A 26,808-nucleotide genomic window follows, 5' to 3' on the forward strand; every position below is an offset into this window, starting at 1 on the left:
CAACACTAATATAGGTCGGTTTTAGTTATAATTATATTTCGCTCCCCTTCTTTAGAGCTTCTAGGGGTGCCTTGTCCCCACAGTATTTTTTCCAGATAGTCGGTTATATTTTTACCAAGTTTAGTTGACACATATGCTGGAACAACATATAAATATCCATAATATATGGTAATTTGGACATTTCTATTTCTTCGTCCCTTCTCCCGCCCCTGCCGATTGGAGCTTAACTTGGACTTATACGACATCCGGAGTGTCACTATTCATCTCAGCGACCACGGAAACTATGGCTTCGACACTATTTTTCGATTATTTTTATGTGCCACTCCCCCCTCGCCCCCCCCCCACCCCAGAGTGTGTAGCTATTCATCTCAGTAACCCCGAAAACTGTGGATTCAAAGCTATTTTCGATTATTTAATACCTCTCCCCTTACTCGACCCCCACCTGTAAGGGATAAAAAGTCTGGAGTGTCACTATTCATCTCACTCCCCCCTCGCCCCCACCCCAAAGGGGCTGAAATTGGACTTTAAAACATCCATAGTCCCACTATTCATCTCAGCCACCACGAAAACTATGGATTCAAAACTATTTACAATTATTTGTAGCCTATATCTCACTCCCCCTCGCCCCCACCCTAAACGGGGCTGAAATCGGACTTTAACAAATCCGAAGTATCGCTATTCATCTCAGCGACCCAGAGAACTGTGGATTCGACACTATTTTTGATTATATTTATCTCACTCCCACCCTCGCCCCCACTTCAAAGGGGGCTACTTGGATTTTAAAAAATCCGGAATTACTCTATTCACCTCAGCGGCCGCGAAAGCTATGGATTCAACACTGTTTTCGATTATTTTCATATCACCCCCTTCGACCCTCACCCGTAAGTGATAAAAAGTCCGGAGTGACACTATTCATCTCAGCGACCCCGAAAACAATGGATTCGACACTATTTTCGATTATTTTTGTATCTCACTCCCCCTCATCCCCAGCCCAAACGGGGCTGAAATAGGACTTTAATAAATCCGCTGTGTCACTATTCATCTCTGCGACCCCAAAAACTATGGATTCAACACTATTTTCGATTATTTTTATATCTCACTCCCCCTCGTCCCCACCCCTAAGGGATACGAAATTCGGAGTGTTACTGTTCATCACGGCGACCCCGAGAGCTATGGATTCGACGCTACTTTCGATTATTTTATATCTCACTTCCCCTCCCCCACACTAAAGGGGGCTGAACTTGGACTTTCAAATATCCGGAGTGTCACTACTCATCGCAGCGACCCCGAATATGGATTCGATGCTGTTATCGATTATTTTTATAAATCAGACCCTCGCATCCGCCCACTCGCATTTAAGGGTGCTTGTGGTGTCTTTGCCCCACGAAGTTTTTCTTCTGATACTAAGTCACAAGCGTACCAAGTTTGGTTGAAATCGCTCCAGTGGTTTAGGAGTTGTGAGACATAAATACCCACATACAATGACATTGATGTATATAGATCTAGAGATAGATTACATAACTCGTGTCATTCCACTCTTGATATTCTATATGTTTCACAGTTTCTTAACTATTTTACACATCTAATTGAGTTTTACATTCTTCAAACTGGGCAGACCTATCAAAGTTGGTCCTATATATTGAAAGTACGTCTCGATCACGGCATGTTGGATTGCTATTTTCAAATAATAGCCGCGGTCTTTCATGAAGCTCCTAGCAAGGGATGGTACTTTATAAACCATGGTGACGTGTTCCCATCCTCTTATATACAGCATTTTTTTTCTAGTTGCTTTACGTCGCACCGACACAGATAGGTCTTACGGCGACGACGGGACAGGAAAGGGCTAGGAGTGGGAAGGAAGCGGCCGTGGCCTTAATTAAGGTACAGCCCCAGCATTTGCCTGGTGTGAAAATGGGAAACCACGGAAAACCATTTTCAGGGCTGCCGACAGTGGGGTTCGAACCTACTATCTCCCGAATACTGGATACTGGCCGCATTAAGCGACTGCAGCTATCGAGCTCGGTTACAGCATTTCTTAACGGACTATCAGGATATAGCGTAAGCTGCTGTCGCCTAGCAACAATTTGTCTATCAAGTCGATTCAATCTTGGTGCGGCTTTGCAATTTAATAAAATTACATAAAATTACCCATAATAATAAAAAAACTGCCTATCCGATTTCGTTCAAACTACTTCATAATCCCTCTCAGATGTAATAAGAACAATCAGTGAAAATTTCAGCGAAATCGGTCCAGTAGTTTTTGAGTCTATTAATTACAAATATACCAACATCCAATTTTATATATATATATAGATATGCATTTCATTTTATTTACATAAGCATGAAAAATCAGGAGTTACTGCACATCTACTTGACACAGGTCTTTAGTCATCAAGAAAAGGAAATTCTCTCATTGTATTACAAATACATCCGAAAGGGATGAAAATGAACATTTTAGTAACTCTAGAAAATTTATAGGCATCAATCAATAGAACTTAATACATACTCATTGATAGCATTCAAAACGAACATTTAAAATCTAAGCTTCAGCAGCAACTGAATATTTCTGAAATGACGCACACCTATAGTTGACTCAACATAGATGTAACAAATTTATAACGCACATAGCCCCTAGTCTTCAATAAAATAATATAATATTCTTAGAATACATCTGTGTATTAAACAGAGCAACAATTAAATGTCAAAATATCACTACCTGACGTAAGCTCTGAAACGTGTAGAGGAATACAGATTAATAAAAAACTATGACAGGTAATTATTTCATAACGAATACATTACCTTTATTTACCAAGATTGTCACTCTTAACTTGCATAACGTCGTTGTCGGGGCAAAACCTACTGTGTGATAATATTTTTGGTGATATACTGACCCGCAGCACATACATTATGAAGAGCGAGAATGACTTGACAATATTCACACAATATTGCACCTTAAGCTGCGTTTACACTAGCGAAACTCCCTCGCGAAAGTCACTCGGGTGAAATTTACTCGCTTCGAGGGAAATTTCGCACTACCCAAAACAGAGCGCAATTCACAGCGAAAAATAGCGCGAGTGGGGCGAGCCGCCTTCGACAAGCCTGAACGCTTCTGGTCTTGTTTTGCAGCCAACATGGAAACTTGTTTTGTCCCTCCAGCCGCTGCAGCCGCGTTTTCCATCATATCAATGTCATTTTTGATCAAGAAAGGGAAGAACAAAAATCGGCGCCCTCGACGATGGCGGAGCAAACAATTATTCCTTGGAAGAAGCCAATATGGAAACAGCCTTATGTGAGAAATGGTACAGGAAACCATTGATGATACAATTAGGAACTTCGTCCGCATGAGTACCCAAGATTTTGAACAACTCGTTTCACTGATCAGTCAAAAAGTTGAAGAACAAGGCACAACATTCAGAGAAGTAGTAACAGTGAGAGAAAGGTTGGCTGTCACACTGCGTTTCTTAGCAACTGGTGATTCGTACACAAGTTTGCATTATTCATTAAAATATCGAAGTGCACAATATCAAAAATCGTCCCAGAAGTTTGTGATGTGTTGATTGAAACACTTCAGGATTATGTGAAGGTAAGGATAATAATTAATCGCATTTAAAACAGTAAATCGACTCGGTATTATATACGTATTTTTAAAAAGTCAAATGAACAAATAGGAATGCTAATAATTAAAATCACAACATTAATTCAATTTAGAAATACATTTCGTATCCAAACCGTACCCATTTAAAAAAATAGCGTTTGATATATTTGTTAATTGTCGTGGATCAATACAAAAAATGGGTGAAAATGTAAAAAAAATGGAAGAAAAATAAATCACAAACCAAGTAAAATTAGTCACAAGCGCAATAGCCCATCTAAATATGACGAATCCCAATGTTCAGGGCTTGTGCCTTCTGAATGTGGTGTTGTCTGCCCACTAGTGGAAGTTCTTCACAATGAGCCAAGAGTGCTTCAAAATAGGTACCGGTAGGTTCAAAAAAGTAATGAAATGACGCAATTTTGCATTTAAACCAATAGTAATAGCTTACCTGATCCAGTGAGTCTGCTCTTATTTTCTTTCGATCTTTCACTTCGATATGATCCCAGTAGCGCTTTCACCTTCGCTTTCAGTGTAGAGATAGGAAAGTTTTTGCTATTGGCTTTTACGTCGCACCGACACAGATAGGTCTTATGGCGACGATGGGATGGGAAAGGCCTAGGAGTTGGAAGGAAGCGACTGTGGCCTTAATTAAGGTACAGCCGCAGCATTTGCCTGGTGTGAAAATGGGAAACCACGGAAAACCATCTTCAGGGCTGCCGATAGTGGGATTCGAATGCAAGCTCACAGCCGCTACGCGCACGGCCAACTCGCCCGGTATAGGAAAGTTTAGTTGAGAACTAATTTCCTTCCGCGCACCTTCTCTTTTATTGCGATTGAAATAGATTTTGTTTTTCGGATTCCATATAAAATCTCTATTTTTGTAGAGCTCGATAAGCTGCAAGCACTGTTCTTACTTCATCCCTCGCGCAACTACGGGGACCACGTTTACACTGAGAGAAATTCGATGAGCGAAACCCTTTGATGCGCGGACATAAACCGACTGACCTCCGGCTCGCAGCGAGGGCACTCACTCCGCAATTACTCAGGGGTGAGGGAGCGTCTACACTAGGCGCAATTCCCGATTTCGCGAGGAAATTGCGCTTAGTGTAAACGCAGCTTTAGATGACAGAACCTTATCGGCCAAAGTTCTAAGCTAAAATACTTCACATAGGAGGTTTTGTCCCTTCTCCCAGCCACGAACCTACAACTTTAATAAGAACGGAACGGGGCGAAGGAAAACTGAGCACAAAGTAACACAGTTTCTGTTTTAGGTTTATATACCTACACAAATTTATTAAAAACCTAAGAAAGATGGATACGTACAAACGTGCATTCACTAGCTCTGAAAAGTATATTAGCGACCATTTTTTTCAGAGTCAACGGGCTATGTTCACACTAATAACACATATTCACGAAATCCTGTCAGTGTGACACGTGAAGTCTTAGTATAGAGGAAGATATCAATCACGTTCATCATACAAATTCACTAACGAAAATTGTCCAGGATGCAAGCTTAAGTAGAATGAAATGTTTCATTCTTGAAAGAACATCATCAGATGCTATCAATCACACTCATATAATCAGAAATATATAAACACTTATGTTTATTTCTGTTTACATACTTAGGAACTTAAAATCTCGAACTTATCTTAATGAAGCCCTCTTTTCTCTCCACTCTAGCATAGAATTCCAGGTGTTGAAAATTTAAAGTAATAAACTGCATGGTTGGGTTCCGTATTGAGTTAAGACTTAACTTAAAATGAATACAAGATTTATTGCTCCACCTTCTCAATATTTAAAAATCATTTAACGTTTATCAAAACATTACAATATGATAGTGTCAGGTACTAGTTTCGGTCCGTTTTTTGGACCATCATCAGCCTAGCCGAAATTACAAGCAAAAGACATAAACTAAAGTAATATGGATGAACAAGAGGATGGATGGTAGTGGAATGACATACAAGTAAAAACCTTATACGTAAGTTACAATAAATATAACCAAAATATGTCAAAATTAACAGATGAATAAAATAATTGGGATGTCGCTTAAAATTTCTTGATGCCAAGGTCTTAGGTTGACGATTGAACTCGTGTTGCACATTTAAATTCGAATTTATTCATCTGTTAATTTTAACATATTTTGGTTATATTTATTGTAACTTACGTATAAGGTTTTTACTTGTATGTCATGCCACTACCATCCATCCTCTTGTTCATCCATATTACTTTAGTTTATGTCTTTTGCTTGTAATTTCGGCTAGGCTGATGATGGTCCAAAAAACGGACCGAAACTAGTACCTGACACTATCATATTGTAATGTTTTGATAAACGTTAAATGATTTTTAAATATTGAGAAGGTGGAGCAATAAAACTTGTATTCATTTTAAGTTAAGGTGTTGAAAAGCCATTGCTCTGTCATTGGTGGGAGTCCAGCTGGCTGGCTGCTTACCAGACTCTGACTGTTGATGTTTTAACTTATGGCTTGAAACACTACTTTGCCTAGAAGAAAAATCAGGACACAAACACTAGCAGCGTTGCGAGAAGGCATGGACAAAATGTATGTTCAGCACTACCTTGTGTTTAACATTTCAAAACTTACAACCCTAATCTTACTTTTAGTTCTGTTGTGACATACTTGTGACATATTTGAGCAAGTATCCAAAAGAATACGAAAAGGGAACGTCCTCTTTATCACATCACTTATAGCCAAATTAAATGTGTGCGCTAACTGTCGTATCGCAGCTACCATATTTGCAGCGTTATCTGTAGTAATTGCTGGCACTTTACCAGGCAGCTGCCAAGAATTGATGCCTGACAGCGGCTAGCGATATGCTCCGCGGTATAACTTCCTTCAAGAATTTCCGTTGCCAGATATGCGGATATCAGTGCATTTAACGTCTTTGGTATAAAATGGGCAGCTACAGTTATGTATGCGTCTTGTCTATTGGATGACCAACAGTCAATCATTAAAGCGGTTGCATATCTATAGAAACAATAATATAGCCAAACTCCGATTCAAGCGCTTATGCTCTTCACTGCCTGCGCGTACACCTCGCTACTTTGCTCAGTTGTTGGTTCCAAACATTGCTTAGGATTCCTCTTTAAATGATCAAATAAATTAGATGTGCCGCCTCCCCTTGAAAAACTACGAGCACATAATTTGCACTTGGCAGATTTCTTTTGATCGCCTTCTGTGTTCTGCACCGAAAAGTTACAAACAACTTGATGGGGTTTTTTTTGTTTTTTTTTTTTTGTTTTTTTTTTTGCTAGGGGCTTTACGTCGCACCGACACAGATAGGTCTTATGGCGACGATTGATGGTTTTCGTGGCATTAGCTACGCAGTGAAGTTAACGGTGCTAGAAAGTTCACCCGTCACACGCAGCAACTGACAGGAAGGAGCATCTGAATGAGCAGAGCACGTTCGCTCCATTTCCTCCGCCGCCCTCCGTATACCTCCACAGTAGTGCCGGAGAATACCGGTGGAGCGCTTCACTTGCTACAACCGATTCAATCACTCGGAGAACTGCCTCCTCTCCCAGCACTACGGCTGCCTGGAAGCAGGCCAAACACAGACCAAAGTCGCCGTAGACCAGTACCAGGTCGACCAAGGGTAACCACCCCACAGCAGGACCGATATCTGGCCTTAACCGCCCGACGAAATCGGAGTGTACCTGCAAGACAGTTCTCGGCGGAGCTTGCAGCCGTCTCAGGGGTTGCCGTTTCCCAGCAAACTGTGTACCGGAGACTCAGAACAGCAGGGCTGTTTGCCCGACGTCCACCGGTGTGCGTCCCGCTCACTCCTGCACAGAGACGGGCCCGTTTACTGTGGAGCCGTCAACATCGAAACTGGACCATGAATGAATTGAGGCATGTGCTCTTCACAGATGAATCCCACTTCAGTTTGCAGAACGATTCCCGTCACACATTAATCTGGAGAGAACCGGGTAGCCGATACAACCACAGGAACATCGTGGAACGGGATCAGTATGGTGGTGATGGCTTCATGCTGTGAGGCGGCATTATGTTGAATGGCTTTACGGACCTGCGCATCTTCATGGATGGACCGAGGAGCACTTAACGCTCTTAGATGCAGGGATGAGATACTGAGACCATATATTCGACTCTTCAGAGGTGCGGTTGGTCCAGACTTCCTCTTAATGAACGCTAATGCCCCACCGCACCACGCTTCTCTGGTGGATGAATTTCGGGCTGGGGAAGACATTCATCGCATGGACTGGCCAGCGAGGCCTGCATATCTGAATTCTATAGAATATGCCTGGGACGGATTGAGAAGGCGAATTGCATCCCGTCAGCCTCCAACAAGGACCCTCCAAGACCTTCGCATTGCCCTTTCGGAGGAATGGGATCGACTGCCACAAGAGCTCTTGGACCATATGATGGATAGCATGCCACGTCGCTGCGAAGCATGTGTGGCCGTTAGGGGTAACCATACACCCTATTAACAGCATATTTTGTTGTGGAAGACATTGCCAAGTTTTGTTAGTTGTTGTCAAAGGTGTACCTTAGCTATCAGAACTTTTCCGACGCTGTTTTTTGGACAAGTTGTGTGACATATGGTGTGTGATTCAGCCTCCGTTTGTTCAGCAATCCGTCTGACATTCTTGTCAGGTGGTGTGGCCTCGTCTAGTGATTATGCTTAACTTTTGGTCACTAGTGTATTATTACAGTATTGTGCCTACTAAACCAAATTCGTTGTACTTGTGTGAATGGTTCTTACTAGGTCTGTTATCTTTTGCATTTCGTCACCCAAGATCTCAATATCGCTGTGCTACAGTAATGTACAGTCTTGCCTCTGACGTGTTCCCAACAACTAGACTGCCCTTATACTTCCACTTATCAGCACGAATGGACTTCTTAGCTCAATTCTCTTTTTAAATTCAGTGCACAGTATCTTAATACCAACGTTCGACAGTCGTGTGTGGTCTTGGGGTAACGTGCTGCATTATCAGTGCTGAAAGCTGGAGTTCGTATCCCAGTTTGGCGAACATTTATTGTGAATATTAAATAACTCATTCTTATTTACATCAATACATTCATTACGAATACAGCGTTTTACTACATTGCTGCTTCTTCTTCTTCTTTTTTTATCTGCTTACCCTACAGGGTCGGTTTTTCCCTCGGACAAAGCAAGGGATCCCACCTCTACCACCTCAAGGGCAGTGTCCTGGAGCTTGAGACTCTGGGTCGGGGGATACAACTGTAGAGGATGACCAGAACATCGTCCAGGCGGCCTCACCTGCTATGCTGAACAGGGGCCTTGTGGGGGGGATGGGAAGATTGGAAGGGATAGACAAGGAAGAGGGAAGGAATCGGCCTTGGCCATAAGTTAGGTACCATCCCGGCATTTGCCTAGAGGAGAAGTGGGAAACCACGGAAAACTACTTCTAGGATGGCTGATGTGGGAATCGAACCCCTCTCTACTCAGTTGACCTCCCGTGGCTGAGTGGACCCCATTTCAGCCCTAGTACCACTTTTCAAATTTTGTGGCAGAGCCAGGAATCGAACCCGGGCCTCTGGAGGTGGCAGCTAATCACACTAACCACTGCACCACAGAGGCGGACTAGTTATTTACATAATTATTTAATTTTTATCCTAGTTACTCAACAGTGGATATATGAGCATGATACTATAGAAGTCAGTAGCATTGCCAGGATCGATCTATGGGGATGGAGGTTATAGTTACAGAATGATGATAGAACATAATGAAGGTGCTTGTGAGTGTGTGGTGCGCGCATGCATGAGTGTCTTTAAAAGGACACTGGTACAAGTGAATTATGTTGATACTCAGATTGCAGTACACTGCAAAATCTTACATTAATATACAGAACAAGAGCAATATGGTCAAGGTGAACTGTTTTACAGTGAATGGTATGTTCAGATGACAATTTAAATCCAACTTTTGAGACTTCTTAGAAAATAGATCAAGAGATCTGTTGTCAATGTCCAAAAGAGCCAACACATTGCTCCCCTCATTGGCAAGCTGACTCTGCGGGATATTCATTGTGGCATACATAAGAAACAAGCTACTTCACTGAAGCAGAAATTAATACAAGAATACTTTTCATCCACAGTGTAATGACATTAACTGATTCTGTGAAGAGAAACTGTGAACTGTGCATACATTTGATGACCATAAGTAGTGTAGATCTATTGTAACTTTATTTGAACTAAAATTGATAGTGAAAAGGTCTTTTTAAATCAAATTATTTATCTTTATAGAATGTTAATGCACACAAATGCATTCATAAACATTATTTTATGCTCATTTGTAGTTTATCCATGGTTTTTGATTATCTGTGATTTTTCAACCCCTGATTACAGCAGATAATCGAGAGTCTACTGTACACTGAAGAGTCATAATAATATTGAGGACAAGACACTATTTGTATGGTATATGTTCATAATAGATGACCGCAATGTGGATGAAAAGCCAGGCAGTCCAGAGCCGAGCCTACTACACCCTGATCATGCATGGTTTGCGCTGTCCGGATGCAGTTCCAGACGGGGCTCCAGTCAATCTGAACAACTGGAAGTGGAGACATACCAACTGGGCAGGGACTTCTCCCGCTCTCTCCCAGGCTCTCGACGTAGCTCCTTTCAGTCAGCTCAAACTTCTGATAAAGGTGGGTGTTCCTTAATTTTTTCCTCACAAATTATTTTATATGAAGTGGTTATTTCTGTTTCAGTTTGTAGATACTAAAATGATCATGATAACTTAATGACTTTGCTGCCTTGGTCATTTTCTTCTTAAATGTGGCCTTCCCCTGTTTCCTATTTTTGTATTATCTTTCCTCATATCTCTCACTCTAAGACTGGCTGGTATAATTTTGGGAACTTGAGACACTATAAGGTCAATGCTTCCCATAGAATGTTTTTCAGAAGGGGAAGTTAACAGAATTATAAAACCAGGAGAGCTATTACCCAGTTCTTCTCCTTTGTTCCACTAATAAACAACAAAAAGTAATTTTAAGTCTGTACACGGAATCTGTGAAGTGACAGTGAGAAAACAAACCTTCTATTCAAGCTGATCCAATGAGTAGTCAATGCAAAAGGAATAGAGTGGGAGGGGAAATGTAACACATGACACTAGGCATTTACAGTAGCTGTTGGTCTTGTAGACAGGACATATCGAAATGTGAAAATAAAACATGTTTCATACTAAAAATTAAAAGCTAGTATTCTAACATTTTTAAATGATATTCTAAGAGAAGTCAGGTGCATCATACGAGAGTTTTGGTATGTGTTCTTCAGATTGCATTATGGATGAAACAGTATGTGGAACCCTCAGAGTGATCTCAATTGGATTATATGTAGGTAGGGTAACTTGCTGCTTCACAGAATTTACCAAGCTCAGAATATTTTAAGCAAACCTCAGAGCTATGGCATTCTGGAAAGAAGGGTGCAAGCAGTGTTTTAAATTAAGTTGGATGAAGACCAGCATGGTTCTAAACTATAAACAGCTATCAGGGCCAGATTTTCAGTATGTGCCAAGTAATTGAAACATGCTGTGAGAGAAATAGACAGTGTTACATTTATGTTTCATGGATCTAGAGAAGTCATATGACAGAGTACCAAGAAAATATATGTTAGCCGTACTGAAGGGTTATGGGATTAAGGGTAGATTATTACAAGCAATCAAAGGGATTTATGTCAACAATTGGGCTGCAGTGAGAACTCCTGGTAGGATGAGTTCTTGGTTCAAGATAGTTACAGGGCTGTAACATTTACAGGGATTAGAAAAGACTGTAATATTTACAGGGGTTAGAAAAGACTGTAACATTTCCCCTTTGCTGTTCATAATTTACATGAATCACCTTCTCAAAGGTATAAAGTGGCAGGGAGAGATTCAGATGGAAATGTAGTAAGCAGTTTGGCCTATGCTGACAACTTGGTCTTCATGGCAAATTGTGCTGAAACCCTGGAATCTAATATCTTGGAATGTGAAAATAGGTGCAGTGAGTTTGATATAAAATTAGCATTGCCAAGACTAAAGGGATGTCAGTAGGGAAGGAACCCAAGAGGACTGAATGTCATGTCAGAAATACAAAACTGGAGCAGGTAGACCATTTCAAGTATTTAGGATGTCTATTCTCCCAGGATGATGGTATAGTAAGTGAGATTAAATCAAGGTGCAACAAAGTTAATGCAGTGAGCTCACAGTTGTGATCAACAGTATTCTGTAAGAAAGAAGTCAGCTCCCAGGAAAACCATCTTTGCACCGAACTGCTTTCAGACTAACTTTGATGTATGGGAGTGAGGGCTGGGTGGACTCAAGATTTCGTAATGTCTTATTATTTGGAAGTAAGAAGTAACATACCTAAAAGTAATGAGAATGACTGCTGGTAAAAACTAGTGGAAGCAATGGCAATAAGGTACTTGTAATGAGGAGATAAACTTAAGGGCTAAGTCATGAATAAACTCTATAGATGAAGCTGTAAGTATAAACCAGCCTTGGTGGTAGGGTCACATGAGGCAAATGGGGAAGGAGCGGTTGCCTAGGAGAATAATGGACTTGGTTGTGAAGGATAAGAGAAGTAGAAGGAGACCAAGATGACATAATTAGGCACAATTTCTAATGATTTAAATATAAGAGGTATGGAACTAACTGAGGCTATAGAACTAATTACAGATAGATGATTATGGAGGTTTTTAGTTAATTCACATAGGCTTGCACACTGAATGTTGGAAGGAAGAATCTACAGTGAAGATGTATGGGATGGACAGAAGGATGGATCTTTTTGTCAGCAAACTTTGAAAGCCTGTTTAGATATGTAGGTAGTACAGTTTTCAAGGATATCAGTGCTAATGGAGGAGGATATAACAGATTATATTTTCCTTTTTATGCCTTATATGCTACATTTACTCAGTATATCTTTGACTCAATAGAATCTGGTAGAATGCTAGTTATCATCTTGTTCACTGGCATTTGTCCCACCTAGTGAAGAAGTCCTCTATCTGGTTCTGCCATCTCCTTTTGATTCACTTGTGAGTCATTTCTTGTGTAAATTATGCTCTTTATCAACTGCAAAGTGTACTGAGCCAACATTGCTTTGGTCATTCCTTGGATCTCTTCCTGATAACTTCCAGTGTATAGCTCATTTTTGTTACTATTAACGGCTTCTGCTTACAGCGCACGTCCAAACCATCACAGTTAGTTTTTGCACACTTTCTACTGGACAGAAACATTTTCAAATTATTTTTTAAGAGTTTACTTTCTAATGTTGGAAATCCAATCCAAACTAGTGTTCTGGCTAACCATCTGAGTATGTTTATCCCCATGATAGCCAGATGTTCTGCCTTTCTCCTAGCCGGCCAACATTCTGTACCATACAGCTAACAGGGCAAGATGTTAGTGCGATAAATCTTTGATTTGAAATGACCCCACATCCAACAATTTCAACAATAAAAGACCATCTCAAATAAGAAACTATTAATATCAGTAATTTGCCATTTAATTTATTGAGGATTCCTTCAGTTATCTGAAATCTTCACTTGGAGATTATTTTTTGAAGAAAAATAAACAAACACTAAATATCCATGTACCATGCTGAAAATCTTCAATACTGTAATTCACTTGTTTATCTACGAATAGAAAACTGATGGAGAGCAATAACTTACTACACTTGAATAGTGTACACTTCTCCGTTATGCTGTTCTGATAAGTTTGTGTTTCCCTCATGTCTAATGTTGGTATTGTTCATACCCAGTGTCAGCACTTGGTAGAATACCCATAATAGTATATTGTGTATTGTGTGTACAAAATCAAGACAAACAGCCTCAGAGTGTACTGTTCTTCAATTTTCTCAGTATATATGACATCTCAAGTAGATGATCATGTAATCAATTCTTTGAACTCTTTCCAGGATGCAAACAGTAATGTGCTCCATTTTGTCTAACATATATGGTAACATCAACAAATACATGTTCATGTAGTTAAATAATGACCTTTCATAGTTATATCTCAAACTGAAATTATGATCAGTGAATGTAATAGAATAACTGGGCGACACAGCCATTGGCTTCTCACTAAAGCAGCTGTGATTCAAACTTTCAAATTCTGTCCTATGCCAAAAATTAAGTAAAACCACAAGGTTACTTTTCTTATTTTTTATTGGATGTGTTTGAAATTCAAGATGAAATAGATTTCCTTCATGGTCTCAACCCTTTTTAACACTCACTTTTATTCTAGTACTGCTCCTAAATCATCCACATTAAATATATTATTTTCTGTATAGAGACTAGCTGCAATAAGTAAATTATATTGGATATGGTACTTAATGAATCAAAACAAATAAAAGAAACAGGATTTATTTAATGAAATTTGAGTAATTTTGAGCCACCTCTAGTTTTGAGTTGTTGTTATCATCTAATGGGAGATCTTTGGATTCTCTCTAATAAAATATACTTACAGTCTTCGTAGGTTATTCATCTGTTGGTAGGTATAGTCCAATTTTGGGCATACAAGGAGGTGATCTTTCTCCGTACTGTTGACTTCTCTTTCCATGTTGAACATTAATGGTCACTTCAGATTCAGATACAATGGAGGTGTACAGTAAGACAGTCATGGACTTACTGAATCAAAAATTTGCAGCAGCCTGCTTTTTAAGTTTGTGTTGGATCTCCACTGTGACTTTCAGCAGTCATACTGGGTATGGTTTTTTTTTTTTTTCATAGGATTGTCATTAAAAACTGTACAACACAAACAACATGTCATATCTGATGAAGAAAGGGCAGCCAGGTCAGCCAGAATGAAGAGGTTTTGGGAAAAGAAGAAGATGATGCAAGCTAAATCTTCAGTTAATTCTTTGTTAACATAAATGTATTTGGGTTTGATTTATGTGCTCCAATGTGGGCGTAAACTATGTAAATAAATAAATATTCATCGGACTCCATACAAATGTTACAATTATCAGCAATCTTTTTCAAGTTCTGAAATACCTCTCATAAACTTAGTCATAAACAATTTTGAATTTAAACACTGGTACAAACAGCACTTTACACAAAGCAAAAATAAGGCTGAAGATCACTAGCCTCTAAAATACATTTCTTTTTACAACTGGCTTTACGTCGCACCAACACAGATAGGTCTTATGGTGACGATGAGATAAGAAAGGGCTAGGGCTAGGAGAGGGAAGGAAGCAGCCGTGGCCTCAATTAAGGTACAACCCTAGCATTTGCCTGGTGTTGAAATAGGAAACCACGGACCTCTAAAATAAGGCAATAACAAGTTGTAATGGAGATTCCTTTGAATATTTCTGTTGTCAGATCCTGAGATGCCTCCACCTGGTTACAACAAAGAACGACGGCGTAGTTCTTGTGCACGAGTTATGCGTGATCCAGATGAGATCTTAAGAAACCTTAAGGCCGTGAGGGGTGAGCTCATGATGGGACGTACCACGAGTCTAACTGGTGACAAGGGACGCAGACGTAAGTAACTTCTTAATATCAAAGGTGACTGTCAGATGTTCATTCTTGTAATTCTGTGGAATAACACAAACCATTGGTCTTTGAGAATATCTCCAAAATCCTGCATATAAAAAGTAATGGTACAAGCTTGTTTGCCTGTTATTATATGTTGCTGAGAATATTACCTCTTCATACATGATCAAAGATTAGAATTTAATAGGGAATCTCCACAAGGATATTTCCTTTCCTGTGATGTTCAGGCATTCATATAAAATCATTTTTCAATATCTCCCAAGGGACACTTCAGTTTCAACATAAAACTTTTATGTATTTAACAATCTTTTCCACTTACTCTTCGAGGCTTGTAGAATAAATTTAGAAGCATGCAGGGAGAAAAAATGTCAGGAGACCATAAAGAAAATGAAATAAATTATTAACATCATTATTTGTACAAAATTATTCATGAACTCAAACCAAACCAAACCCCATGGTGCAACAGCCATGAAGGGCCATGGCCTACCAAGCGACTGCTGCTCGGCCCGAAGGCCTGCAGATTACAAGGTGTTGTGTGGTCAGCACGACGGATCCTATCGGCCGTTATTCTTGGCTTTCTAGACTGGGGCATTCATGAACTTACAATCATCTTATAAATGTTTAATATTAACACAACTTATATATATTAATGTTAACAATAGAAAATTACTTATCTTACATGAAATTATCTCATTATTTGGTTTGTATACATTCCTTTAACATATTTTTGTGAATTATGGAAGTAAAATTTCTTTTTCTAATAAATGAAATGTCCAGAAGAGTTGTAAACCATTAATAAAACAACATTTAAAAAAAATTGTAATAGCTGAAATAAACTTTATCTTTATCCATGTGTAAAATCAGGAAAAATAAATAAGTTTATAATGATATCACTAGTCATACAATGATAAAATTAATATTATTTTATTGTATAAAATGCAAAAAGGGGTGAATGTGTTCAAAAAGAAATAATGTAGGTACTCAAGGTAAACAAAAAGTTAGTTTTCAATTTTTGATAGAAACTTGACCTGTCATAATCTTCATCATCATCTTCTTTTTCTTGAAAATAGATTGAGCAATATTGAACTGCCAAAAAATGCTAAACATTTTTTAATAATTGCCAATTTTAAATTTTACAATTGGAAAATTTCATTGGATGCATTATTATAGTGCCTTTTGCTACATCTTCATGTTTGAATTTATATTGAGTATTTCAAGATCAACAGATGAAATATGTATATCTCAATAAATCTTAAAGTTTGAGTTAGTCAGTGATAAGTGTATTCATTTGGTTTGTTAGTTAGTTAGTTAGTCAGGGTATTTATGTCATTTCATCAACTCTATGTGCAGGATTAGTCATTTATTACATATAGTCTTGAGTGTAGTAAAGAATTCACATGTTTCAAACAAGATTTATATTTATTCAGTATATAATAACTTCTGCTAGAATAAACCATAGGCTACCTGATGAAGATTTAACAGCCATAAAATAGTTAATGACAACAGTAAATCAATAGTTTAGCTGTACCATATAATAGCTGAAATTATTCAACTAGTGCCATGACAAAGGTCAGTTGAATAATTATATGAACTCAGACAGGAATTTTCCTCCAGTAATTTCAGTGATGCATGTGACTTTTGCTATGAATATATGCAACAGACAAAGAAGTTTACTAGGTATATAAAGGGAACACACAGAAAATAATACTGATACACTGGAGCTGCAATTCTTACAAAAATTTTTGCAATGGAATCTTGCAAAATTTGTGTTTAAATTATGCTATTGTAAAAGAAGAAGAATGAGAGATAGAGGTTTAATCATTTGGAATATGCCACTTTCATTCGATATTTCAGAATGTTCATGGTGAAATAAATTTCATAATTTAGCAATCAGATTAAATAAACCATTTAGTTTATATTTGATTTAAGGATAAGAAGACAATGCTCCTTTTCAAACTGAAGTGACGTGTTTATTTCAGGGAAATTGTTTTCTAGAGTTCTTGAACTGTGAGATGATTTGACTGTAATTTTCCAGGAAATGAAACTTCCTTTGTAAATTTACTTTTACAAAATCATGAATCTGAGTTGGTAAATGTATTTTTACACCTACTACCTCAATTTGAACATACGGTAAACTGCCCTGACCTATATCAAAGGATTAAATGTGGAGGACACAAGAAAGCAATGTTGCTGGGTGTGTTCAGATTCGGACCCATGTATGGACTCTTAAAATTGACTTTATTTAAACTGTCCTAATCTGTTTATACATGTCAAGTTACTTTTATTATATGACCCCAGTGATATAACACCTTTACCATTCTAAGGGTTGTGACCTCAAGTTGGAGAAACACTCTATGGCCAGAACAGCCCAATTCCTTATTTGGAGTGTAGGCATCGATGATTTCTATAATATAGTCCTGATCCTCCTTAAAACAAACACAAAAAAAGTAGCCTTCAAATTTGTGACTTATAATGTTCATAATTTGATGAAGAACTGACCATTATGAGTGCAATTGAAGTTTGTTACAGAGTCAATTAATCACTTGTTTACACACAGTGCTTTCCCAAGCTGTTGTGGATTTATACCAATCTTTTTGCCCAGGTTTTCCCTTGAAAATCCTGTGGTTCCCAGAATTTTAATTGTTTGTAACTGTGAAACACATCTCTTGTAGTGCAAGTACCAGAATATATTGTTTTCTTATCTCATCTAAGATGCATTTTAATTTTCCAGTCTGTAGCTATTTTAACTCTTCCAAAATAGTGATACTTCTTAGTTTGCAGATTATGTTTTGGAACATTTATTGTAGGGATTTTTTCAGTCTCTTTAGATGTCTAGCTTTTGGAGGTTCTGACTCTATTCTGCATACTGGTAAGGACTCCTCAGAATCCGATCGCCTGAGTACATTGGCTAATACGACAGTGGATTCCCATTGCCACCTAGGTTAATTCTTTGCTGAAGTGTTTCCATCATGCACCATATACCAGTAGTAATTCACAGAGTATTTGATCAAACAGATTACTCCATCCATCGTTATATCTACAGTTTAAGCCAATTCTTCCACACTCTTTGCCATAGAAAACATTCCTCTTCTGCTGTCGCAGCTATTCACAGAGTTTCATTTTGATTCAGTTAATCCAAGAATGTATATTTGTCTAGGCCTCATTTACACCTGTCCGGTATATTTACAGGTACATCCCCTATTAGTCGATGAGATGCGCTGTGTCAGGGTTGAGGCCACCTAACCCAGTGTCTCATGCTGGGGTATGTCCAGGCCTTACTCAGTTCAGAACCAAACCCCAATGCAAGCTGACTGGGCAACTTCTTTTTCTTCTTTAAACCTATCTTATAATTGCAATCTTTATAGTTACACAATAGATTACAATTATATAAGATTTTCTTTATAACTGCAGCTCATTTCTAAAATAAGTAGATATTCCAAACTTGAAGTATAAGGGTTGCCCAAACAAAACTGTGACTTGTTGGTTTCTGTAATGGTTTATTGTTCAGTAAATATTGGCTCTGCTAACACCATCTGCCACCATAAACTGAATAACTGATGGTGGGCAATTCTGGATGAATTCGTGGCAAAACCATGCCTAGTTACTTAGCTTCTGCACATACAGGCAGCATATTATCACTTCCCAACAATATCAAATTTCTTCCTAACATACGCAGCCATTCATCAAAGCATACACAGTGTTCTCTCTTCTTGAAATAACAATGCTAGTACTAAAAGTCTCAGTTTCATTTTGGCAATCCTTATACAGTAGAAATTAAAGAATAGTAGGCCTACTGTTACTGCTTTCTTTATGGCTTTAGGAAATTTATGTGTGCTAATTCAAACTGTGAAAAGAATAATACCAGTATTGAAAATTTCCTCTCAATATTTGATTTATATTTACTGTACCAGTACTTCTGCTGAGAAGCATTTCAAGGTATGGTAAAAATGAAATACTGTACTTCCATTCATATTTTTGCATTCATGTGGTGTTAGAGGATTTTCCCTAGGTTTGTATCTCCACATCATCCCTACGCAATAATGCTAGCCAATTTCTGTGTTGCATTCTCTGCAGGAATCTCTCTTTACCCACTCAAACTAGAAGCGGAACATAAATAAGCTAAAGCATGACACCAATTAGATCATTTATTTTATTAGCCTCTTTTATATGATGATTTATATGCTCACACACTGGATTACATATCTCAGTAATCAGTAATCACTGCAGACTCTTGCTCGTTTAATTATGTGTTTCCTCAGAGAGATAACATTTCATTTCTGTACTATCAGTGGACAAGACTGAATGTAAAATCACTTCTTCTTTCTTGGCCTTTTTCACATTTGTCTTGGAATGGCATTTGATGTGAATTTGGCCCAATTTTATGGCTGGATGCCCTTCTTGACACCAATTCTATGTAGAGGGATGTACTCACTAATGCATGTTTCTGTGATGGTTACTAGTGTGATATGTTATGTGTAAGTGAAGATGTGTTTTAAGATAATCACAAACACTTAGCCCCCAAGCTTGAGAATTTAACTATACATGGTTAATTTCAATCTCGGTTTAGAAAGGTGTTTGACATCATGATGAACTGGAAGAGCATCATTTTCCACGATCCTACACCACAGGCGAACAAGAGCTTGCTGTCTCCTAAGACAGGGTGGAGCGATGTTACATAGTACAGGCAACCACTGGAAGGGAGTACGATGCAGAAAACCAGAGATGATATGCATTGTCTGGTGAAGTTGAATATCCACTAGTTGGCAGTGAGAGCTATTTAACCAAACCAACAATAGGAATCCACAAGTCTTACATAATGCCACATCCATAAAAAAGTTCAATAGTTTTTCAAAATCAGGAGTAAACAGCATTATTTGCAACAGTTATAATTCTTCTTATGTCAGACAGACCACGAGGAATTTTAGTATAAGGTTCTCAGAACACATCAATGCCTTGAAGTACAATAAATTTTCAGCCGTAGGACAGCATATGCATGACTATAATTACAAATTCACAGACATAAAATAAGATATGGAAATTCTCTAAATCATCAACAAAGGACCCCTCCTTAACATTACTGAAAGCTGCTTCATACATATAGATCAATATTTTAACCGGAATCATAATCTTAATGATATTTCAGGGAAGCCAAATATCCTATTTGACCTCCTAATTACCATTTTTAGAAACGTCAAACCAACAAGTCATAATTCAGTTTTTCATAATATTCACAGCACCTTTCCTCAGCAGCCACCTCTTTTCCCACATCCTTCGGCCCCGCCTGAATTCCCCCACCCACCCTCCCCCTCCACCCCCTCCTCCACTTACCCCGACCTCTAGCCTTGCCCCACCCCCTCGCCCCTTGCCCCACCCCTTCCTTTTCCCTTGAATCTCACAGCCGTTAGTATGAGGCACACAACAATACACTACGCACCACATACCACAACAAGAGGTAAGTCTCGTATAACCTACGCCATTTGACTAACACACACTCTCTCTCTCTCTCTCTCCTTCTTTTCATAAATTTTATCTAATTTCATATATCATTTATTCAGGTTAACTTCATGGACACGACAATGAATTGCAAATTTATACCAGCCACAAATTAAGAATGTGTCAAGTTTTAACCATATCTTCATGTGCCGTCCTGACAATGTCCAACAGCATTTCAGCATGTTGTTAATGAGCACTACAGGAACATTTAATTTTATTTACGTTGGTCAATGTGGAAACACCATCTAACAGTTCTACGTCAGCTGGTGGTTATTTTCAGTGGCATCCAGTGGCTTGCATACTGCTAACACCACTCAAGTAGATTTGGTTATTGATGATCTGACTACAGAATCAACATTTAACAGTTCCCGTTTTGCAATTGAAATTGTAATGAATAGCAGTGATAGAACTAACAATTCTATGAATATCAATACAAGAAAGAGTCTGGATGATGAGCATACTCCAGATGCTAAGAATTTAGAGCCTAATTTATTTTTCAAATTTTACACTTAGTTCATCCCAGATTTTAATGTTAATTGTGTGTTTGTACATTAGTTTTCATGTCAATTGTATGTTTTTACATTTCTTTAGTTATTAGATGTATTACATTAAGGCTGAAGATGGCCAGCCAAGGCCAAAACTAGTCCCTAGTTTAGTAATGTAATTCTATAATATTGCACATTATAGTATTGAAAAAGGTGGACCATACAACATTAATTTAATAATTATTATTGTGAGCTGTCCAGCTCCATGGCTAAATGGTTAGCATGCTGGCGTTTGGTCACATGGAGTCCTGGGTTCGATTTCCAGCAGTGCCGGGAATTTTAACCATCATTGGTTAATTTCGCTGGCACGGGGGCTGGGTGTATGTGCCGTCCTCATCATCATTTCATTCTCATCACAACGCGCAGGTCGCCTACGGGCATCAAATCAAAAGATCTGCACCTGGCAAGCCGAACCTGTCCTCAGACACTCCCGGCAGTAAAAGCCATTTCATTTCATTTTCATTGTGAGCTTGTTCAATAGGAATCAATGACTCAATTGCAGGAGCAATTCTATTCAGTAAGAGCCTTTCAAGTAGTTTGTAGGTGAAACTAAATAAGGAAATTGGTCTGTAGCTTTGAAGTATCTTAGGAACCTTCCCTGGCTTTAATAGTGCAATAATTTTGGCCTTCTTGAAAGATGGAGGCAAACATCCTTAATTCAAAATGGAGCTGAAGAAGGTCGTAAGCCATCGCTTGGTTGCTGGGCCATACTTCTTAAGGAACTCTGGATAAACACCATCAAATCCTGCTGTTTTGCCAGTCTGGAGACCATCTAACCCCTTTTGTATCTCTTCTAAAGTGAATGGCTGTGAGTACACTGGATGTGGTTTGACTTCCTGTTTTAACTGATTGAATTGCAATCCTATCTTTCTACTGAACTTCTTGTGTCCTACAGTCTTAGATGTAGAAACAAGGTGGTTAGCTATGGATTCTACATTGATACATGAAATCTTTCTCAATGGTAAAGATGTTGGGTCCAATTTTTGCATGAGGGACTATGCTTTCCTACTTGAGTGAGTAAAGTTCAAGGTTTCAACAGTCTTGGTCCATTTCTCTCTTCTAGCATTGTCTAAGGATTTCAGAAGTTCAATTGCATTTTCATGAGTACTGTCTTGTTCAAATTCACAGCTTAGGTGAGTTATTTCTTTATTCCAACTGGGGTCATAGTCTTTTCAACAACCTCTAGGTATGCCTGTATACCTTGCATACATATCCCAGTCACTTTTTTGGAAGTTCCAGCGAGGTTGGGGTACAGATCTTATTACAGGGATATGCATACTGATACTGTAAATGATTGGTCTGTCCTGGCTGCATGGAAAGGGAAAGTCCGTCAGAACTTGTCTTCGGATTTGTGGTGTTGGAGTGGTGTTAGACCCTGTGAGACAAAGCAAAGGTCAGGAGAATACTTCTGGTTCCACAGAGCAGAATGGAATGTGCCACGATCTTTAGCATCAAATATCAGTGTAAGATTATTTATATCCATCCATTCACACAACTTATCCCCATTTTCTTCATTTCTGTTATATCCCCAAGAAGTATGGTGGCTGTTCATATCACCATATATATTTTACTATCTTCATCAGGTACAATGATAACAGGATCTGGCCAGCAGACCATTGGAGGTATATAGATGTTTATGATGGTAACGTCCTGTATCTTGATGGAAGCTGAGAAGATATTCTGATGCATATCAGATGGCAAGACTATATAGTCTTCAATATCACTCGTAATATAGATAGCAATACTATATTTTGGGTGATGTAGTTCTGTCGCAATCTTGTATCCCAGAATTTTACCCCTATTATACAGCTGAATATCATCTACTGTGTAGGTTTCTTGCAATGCCAATACATCTATTGATTGTTCCTCGAGTATCTTAAATACCAATGATCACGACTCTAATTTCTTCAGTTTTTGATTTATGTGTCCTCATGAAAGGAATTCAACTCCTTTACACTCCCACCCTCCAAGATGGTTTCCCCACCAAAACGCGCTTTTCTTTGTTTTTAAAGGAGATCCAAATACGAATTTTCACGTCTGTAACAACTTTAGATTTTATTAGATGTATGTATTCTCATACAATCCCCTTCATTGGATTTTCCGAGAATACGTGTTTCTTTACTTTTAAAGCAGATTGCAAATATCAAATTTCATTTTTGTGATATCGGTAGCCTAATTAAAAGAATTCAACACCATTTTCAGTCACTTTTACCACCCCCCTCCACCCAAGTGGTATTTCCGAAAACTAAAAACACACGTTTCTTTATGTTTAATAGAGATAAAAAACACCTTCACTTCTGTAACATGTTAAGTTTTTTTTAGATATACTGTAAAAATTCTCATTTTAAAATTTCACCCCTTTTGAGTTCCCCTTAAGTGGAGTTTCCAAAAACAAATCACATATGTTTATTTACATTTACAGGAGATTCCAAACACCCACTTTTTACGTCTGTAACATTTTACGTTTCCAAGATATTCTGTAGATATAGTCTTTCAAAAAATTCATCCCAATTTGTCACTCCTGTTTAACTGCCATTAATTGGATTTCCCAAAAACTAAGAATTACGTGTTTCTTTATTTTTAAAGGAGATCACATATACAAATTTTCAGTTCTGTAATATCTTTCGTTTCTTAGATGTATGTATCCCCATTAAAGGCATTCAACCCATTTTTCACCCCTTTTACACCCCTCCTATTAGGATTTACAGGAAACAAAAAATATGTGTTCCTTTATTTTTAGAGGAGATTCTAACTACCAATTTTTACATCTGTAAATTTTAAAGTTTTAAGAAGTAGACGCACTCATTTTAAAAAATTCACCCCCCTTTTCACCCCCCCCAATATTTGGATTTTCCAAAAACGAAAAAATACGTGTTTCTTTACTTTTAAAGTAGATCCAAAATACCAATTTTCAGGTCTGTAATATCTTCAGGTTCTGAAATATAAGTAGCCTCATTAAAGGCATTCAACCAATTTTTCACCCTTTTACACCCTTCCTATTGGGATTTTCCGAAAACAAAAGAATACGTGTTTCATTATTTTTAAAGGAGATTCTAAATACCAATTTTTACATCTATAAACTTTAAAAGTTTTGAGATATAGATACACTCATTTTAAAAAATCACCCCCTTTTCACCCCCCCATTAATTGGATTTTCCACAAACAAAAAATATGTGTTACTTTATTTTTAAAGGAGATCCCAAACACCAATTTTCAGGTCTGTAATATCTTCAGGTTCTGAAATATAAGTAGCCTCATTAAAGGTATTCAACCCATTTTTCACCCCTTTTCACTCCTCCTATTGCGATTTTCCGAAAACAAAAAATACGTGTTTCTTTATTCTTAAAGGAGATTCTAAATACCAATTTTTACATCTATAACCTTTAAAAGTTTTGAGATATAGATACACTCATTTTAAAATATTACCCCCCTTTTCACCCCCCTTAATTGGGTTTTCCAGAAACAAAAAAATAATTGCTCCTTTATTTTTAAAGGAGATCCCAAACACCAATTTTCAGGTCTGTAATATCTTCAGTTTCTGAGATATAAGTAGCCTCATTAAAGGCATTCAACCCATTTTCACCCCTTTTCACTCCTCCTATTGCGATTTTCCGAAAACAAAAAAATACTTGTTTCTTTATTTTTAATGAAGATTCTAAATACCAATTTTTACATCAGCAAACTTTAAAAGTTTCGAGATATAGATTCACTCATTTTAAAAATTCACCCCCTTTTCACCCTCCCATTTATTGGATTTTCCAAAAACAAAAAAATACGTGTTTCTTTATTTTTAAAACAGATCAAAAGTACCAATTTTGAGGTCTGTAATATCTTCAGTTTCTGATATATAAGTAACGGTATCCTGATTAAAGGCATTCAACCCATTTTCCCCCATTTTCACCCTTTTTCACCCCTCCTATTGGGATTTTCTGAAAACAAAAAAATACGTGTTTCCTTATTTTTTAAAGAAGATTCTAAATACCAATTTTCACATCTATAAACGTTTAAAGTTTTGAGATATAGATACACTCATTTTAAAATTTCACCCCCCCCTTTTCACCCCCTTACCGAAGGAATATCCAAAAATCCTCTCTTAGCAAGCACCTACATCATAATGTGAATATATCCCCAAAATTTCATTTCTTTATGTCCAGTAGTTTTGGCTCGGCGATGATGAATCATTGATGGTTATGAATTTCATGTTACTAGTTTCGACCCATCTAGGGGTCATCATCAGCCGTATTGGAGCAAAGATCATTTGTGGCGAAATCCTAAGACAATATTATTTTAAAGAATAACAAGTGAAATGAGATGTTATGGTAATAGTTAATAATACAAGGAATATACATAATAAGAGGTTTTTAACAAAGAATAAAGTATAAATGGGGTGTTGTAAAAATTATAATCATGGAAATCAGTAAGTTCTTGTATTGAAATGAAATATGGCTTAGGAAGAGGGCTTAAGGTGGGGCTGAAGGGTGCGGGAGAAAGTGTAATTGTCTTGGAAAAGTACCTTTGATTAAATTTAGGATTGAGTTTAAGTTGGCTGCATTATTGTTTCTGAGGAAAGTGATAAATAGATCGAAGAGTATGTTGGGTTTCTCTGAGATTTCATTGAGATTGTGACTGGCATTAAAGTATTGGTCTAGGTGTATGTAGTAATTTTCCATTATGTTCAGTAAAGGGCCCTTGTTTGCTAATACGAGGATGTCCATGTCTTGTTCAATATTGGTGAAATTATTATATTTATTATTTATTATTTATTATTTATTATATCTGAAACTCTGGCTACCAGGATGAATCAGTCAGTCAGTCAGTCAGGACAAGCTATTTTATATATATAGATTAATCTGTCAGTGTAGCATAATCTACTCATCAGAACTATGTGAAGACTTGGGAAACAGGTGAATTGAAATCTCATCACCAGTCATCCATGAGCAATTTCCTGGTGTTTTCCACTTCAACAGATAGTTCATATTTCAAGGCTACTTTACTTCCTAATCTTAACCTTAAATTCATACAAATGCCTATATAATACTAAATCCAAAGTAACACCTACTATCAGATAGAATTCATAGGATTAGGCAGTATTGTATGTGAAGCTAGTAATTATGATTTCCCAAGCTTGGGATTGCCAACTATAAAAAATAAAATTACCAGCAGCCCCCTCACAAATTTCCTGTAATATAGGTATCCTAAGTTCACCCCATAGGTGGATACACTATAAAGTTCATGAAGGAAGGTTTATTAAATTTACTCGTCAGGATAATGAAATCAGGATGCTGAAAGAAATGATAACAATTCAGTTCTCAAAGTGCACATTCTTCCTGGAAATATCTTACCCATGTGTCACTGTGGGTAAGTATGGCCTTCTTTCATAAATAATAGAAGGTCCTTCTTCATGCAGTACACATACTGTATTTTGTTCTAAATAGAATCTCCACCAATTTCAAATTCAAGCTTACAAGCAATTTACCTTTACAAAGACAACTTTTCCATGATACTGTAAAATGAGGTCAACCTGATGGGTTTTCTTCAGGCCAGAGGCTCCCTTTGTGAGCATTTATTTTCCTGCTTCCGAGTCAGCCTTTTGTTAATTGGCTGACACATGTAAAGGTTTTACAAAATGCAATTATTCTAGAAAAAATTCAAAATGATTGTTTAATGACCAAAACAAATGGTTTAAAAATAGGTAATTAAATTTTTATTTGAA

General features: G+C 37.7%; 1 protein-coding gene across 1 annotated transcript in view; it reads left to right on the forward strand.

Moving 5' to 3' along the window:
* The window catches only part of Fife (regulating synaptic membrane exocytosis protein fife), a 969,278-nt gene that overhangs the window by 833,606 nt on the left and 108,864 nt on the right, over positions 1–26,808 (forward strand). Inside the window, exons 21-22 of the mRNA XM_068225089.1 lie at positions 10,026–10,241; positions 14,884–15,049. Coding sequence (XP_068081190.1) covers positions 10,026–10,241; positions 14,884–15,049 — 382 coding nt within the window. The remainder of the gene's footprint in view (positions 1–10,025; positions 10,242–14,883; positions 15,050–26,808) is intronic.

Source organism: Anabrus simplex, chromosome 1 (assembly GCF_040414725.1).
Source record: "Anabrus simplex isolate iqAnaSimp1 chromosome 1, ASM4041472v1, whole genome shotgun sequence".
In the NCBI taxonomy this organism is placed as follows: Eukaryota; Metazoa; Arthropoda; class Insecta; order Orthoptera; family Tettigoniidae; genus Anabrus; species Anabrus simplex.